This window comes from Eurypyga helias, unplaced genomic scaffold (assembly GCF_000690775.1).
Source record: "Eurypyga helias isolate BGI_N326 unplaced genomic scaffold, ASM69077v1 scaffold46660, whole genome shotgun sequence".
NCBI classification, from domain to species: Eukaryota; Metazoa; Chordata; class Aves; order Eurypygiformes; family Eurypygidae; genus Eurypyga; species Eurypyga helias.
Genome location: NW_010225867.1, coordinates 4,013 through 6,352, shown reverse-complemented (window position 1 = coordinate 6,352; position 2,340 = coordinate 4,013). Strand labels below are relative to the sequence as shown.

General features: G+C 53.0%; 1 protein-coding gene across 1 annotated transcript in view; it reads left to right on the top strand.

The window, feature by feature from the left end:
* Window positions 1-508: 508 nt before the first annotated feature.
* The window catches only part of LOC104509023 (chromosome unknown open reading frame, human C1orf50), a gene marked incomplete at its 5' end in the record, with an annotated part of 2,202 nt that continues 370 nt past the window's right edge, over window positions 509-2,340 (top strand). Inside the window, 2 exons of the mRNA XM_010150824.1 lie at window positions 509-595; window positions 1,710-1,841. Of these exons, the coding sequence (XP_010149126.1) occupies window positions 509-595; window positions 1,710-1,841 (219 nt within the window). The remainder of the gene's footprint in view (window positions 596-1,709; window positions 1,842-2,340) is intronic.

Genomic DNA, 2,340 nt, shown 5'->3' with positions numbered 1-2,340 from the left:
CTGCCCACTCCTGGCCCATTCCAGCACCTCTCAATATGTGCTATTACCCTTCCAGAGACTCCCAGTCCGTCCAGTGCCTCTCAGCCCACCCCAGTGCCTCCCAGTATGTTCTACTTTTCCTCCCAGTGCCTCCAAGTATATCCTACTGCCTTCCAGTATTACATCCTAGCCCAGCATGTCCCCCAGAGCTTCTCAGTCTACCTAAATGCTTCCCTGTAAGTCCTACTCTATCCTCCCAGTGCATGTCCTCTTCATCCACTGCAGTGCCTACCAGTATATCCAGGCAGCTCCCCATGCCTGGTCCCTGCTCCACAGCTGTCATCCCATTGCCTGGGGGTGCCACAGCTGCCCCCCAGCCACACGCAGAGCAGCTCTTGCACCACCCACAGCCCCGTTAAAGCCTTGACTGAGGCCATGACTGCTGCTTCTCCAGCACACACCCAGCACAGCAAGGTCTGCAGGGCCGTGGCTCTTCCCCATCCTGACCAAACCTCGTTCTTCCTCACAGGCGGATGACTTCATCCGAGCGAACGCCTGCAATAAATTGACTGTCATCGCTGAGCAGATCCGGTACTTGCAGGAGCAGGCTCGGAAGGTGAGGATGCCTCTGCTAGCTGGGGAGGAGGCTCATTGCCTTATATTTGTGAGGGGGGCAAGATTGGCACCTGTCTTAACTGCCAGATGCTTGGGAAGCTGTGGCCTGGATGTGAATCATGGCCAGGAGCCAAATAGAGAAGGTTCAGTGGAAAAATAAGGAGGGTTTACTGTCTGGAGTCAGCTGGGGATGGAGGAGGGTTGTTCTTGGTGCTTTCCCTGAGTCCTCTGCACATCAGGGGGCACTTCTGCTAAGGCAGAGGAGCGAGGGCAGCTAGTCAAAAGCAGCTCAGGTGTTAGGAAGGACAGAGAGATGACTGGTTTTGGGAGAGATGACTCTTGTCATCTGTAGCATGTGTGCTGTGCTCCTGGCAGGACTCGGTGCAGTGGGGTGACAATGTGGCTCTGGCTGGACTTTAGCCCTGGGTAGAGATGAGCTGTTACTGGATGATGGGCTAGCTTTCCAGTTTGTCCCAGCTCATTTGCTGGAGCAGGTGGCCACGGCAGCAAGCTCAGCAGGGCTCGGCCATCCTCTTCAATTTAGACTTCACTCTTGGGGATGAAATCTTAGAGCCTGAGTGGGTAAGGATCTGCCAGTCACTGCAACTGGCCTGCTGCCATCAAGGCCACTACGTCATATAATCGTTAACTGGTGGAGCCGGGGCTGTGGAGCTGTCAGCTGATGGAGCTAGGGAGATGAATTCCCCTTTGTTTGCTGTCCGTTCCCTTGGGGACCACAGAAGGGAAGCCCTCAGGGTCCAGCAGCTGTGTATGGAGACGAAGAATGAGTCCAGCACACAGTGGGGACAGGCACAGAGGTGAACCTGGGGCTGTGGTAAAGAGGTCCTTGATGCTTGGAGTATCTCCATCTCTGTGGAGGGGTGCAGGAGCTCTGAGGTCCAGCTGACAAGGGAAACTTGGAGTAAACTGTATTTGTTTGGAAATCATCTCCTACCCGGGCAGGTAAAGATGTGTGCATGAAGCAAGACGTGTGCTGGGGAGGACGAGGCCTCACAACTGGAGTGACAAGCGACATTATCTTGGGCTCTGGTTGAGAGGCCATAGCTTGTTGTCATTTTATTTCAAGTGTGGAAATTTTAAATTTGTTTTTTTAGGTCTTGGATGAAGCTAACAGAGATGCTGATCTAAACCATGTAGCCTGCAACCTCGTGAAGAAGCCAGGAAACATTTATTACCTGTACAGGCGGGAGAGTGGCCAGCGATACTTCTCCATCCTGTCTCCTAAGGTGGGTGGTAACAGCCCCTGAGGAAGAGGGAGGGGAAAAAAACCCCATTTTTCTCATGCTTGCCCTGAGGAAGAGGGAGGGGAAAAAACCCCATTTTTCTCAGAGGCACTTCAGGACCTCAAACAAATGGACCAGATTGCTGGGGACATTTGTTGGCCCTGCTCAGTTCGAGTTTGTCCTTGGTTTGAGTTACCCTGCTGGTGTAAGAGCCATATTATGAAGTTCTCTTGGATCTTTGTGGATGGCTTGTAAGAAGACCTTTGGTGTCTTTCAGTCCCTGCAGTTCTTTCTCTGGATGTAACGAACTGCAGATGTGCCCTGGGCCTTCCCTGTCTGGTGTGGCTGTCTGGCAGTACTTCTTTTGAGGTGCTTCAGTCCAGGGAGTGAATTTGCAGCTTGGTAGGCTGGTCTCAGAGGTATCCTCCTTGCAGGCCACCCGCTGTCTTACGTGCAGGGTGAAGGCTTCAGGGCAAAGCACTGAGCACACAGAGTAGCTTTG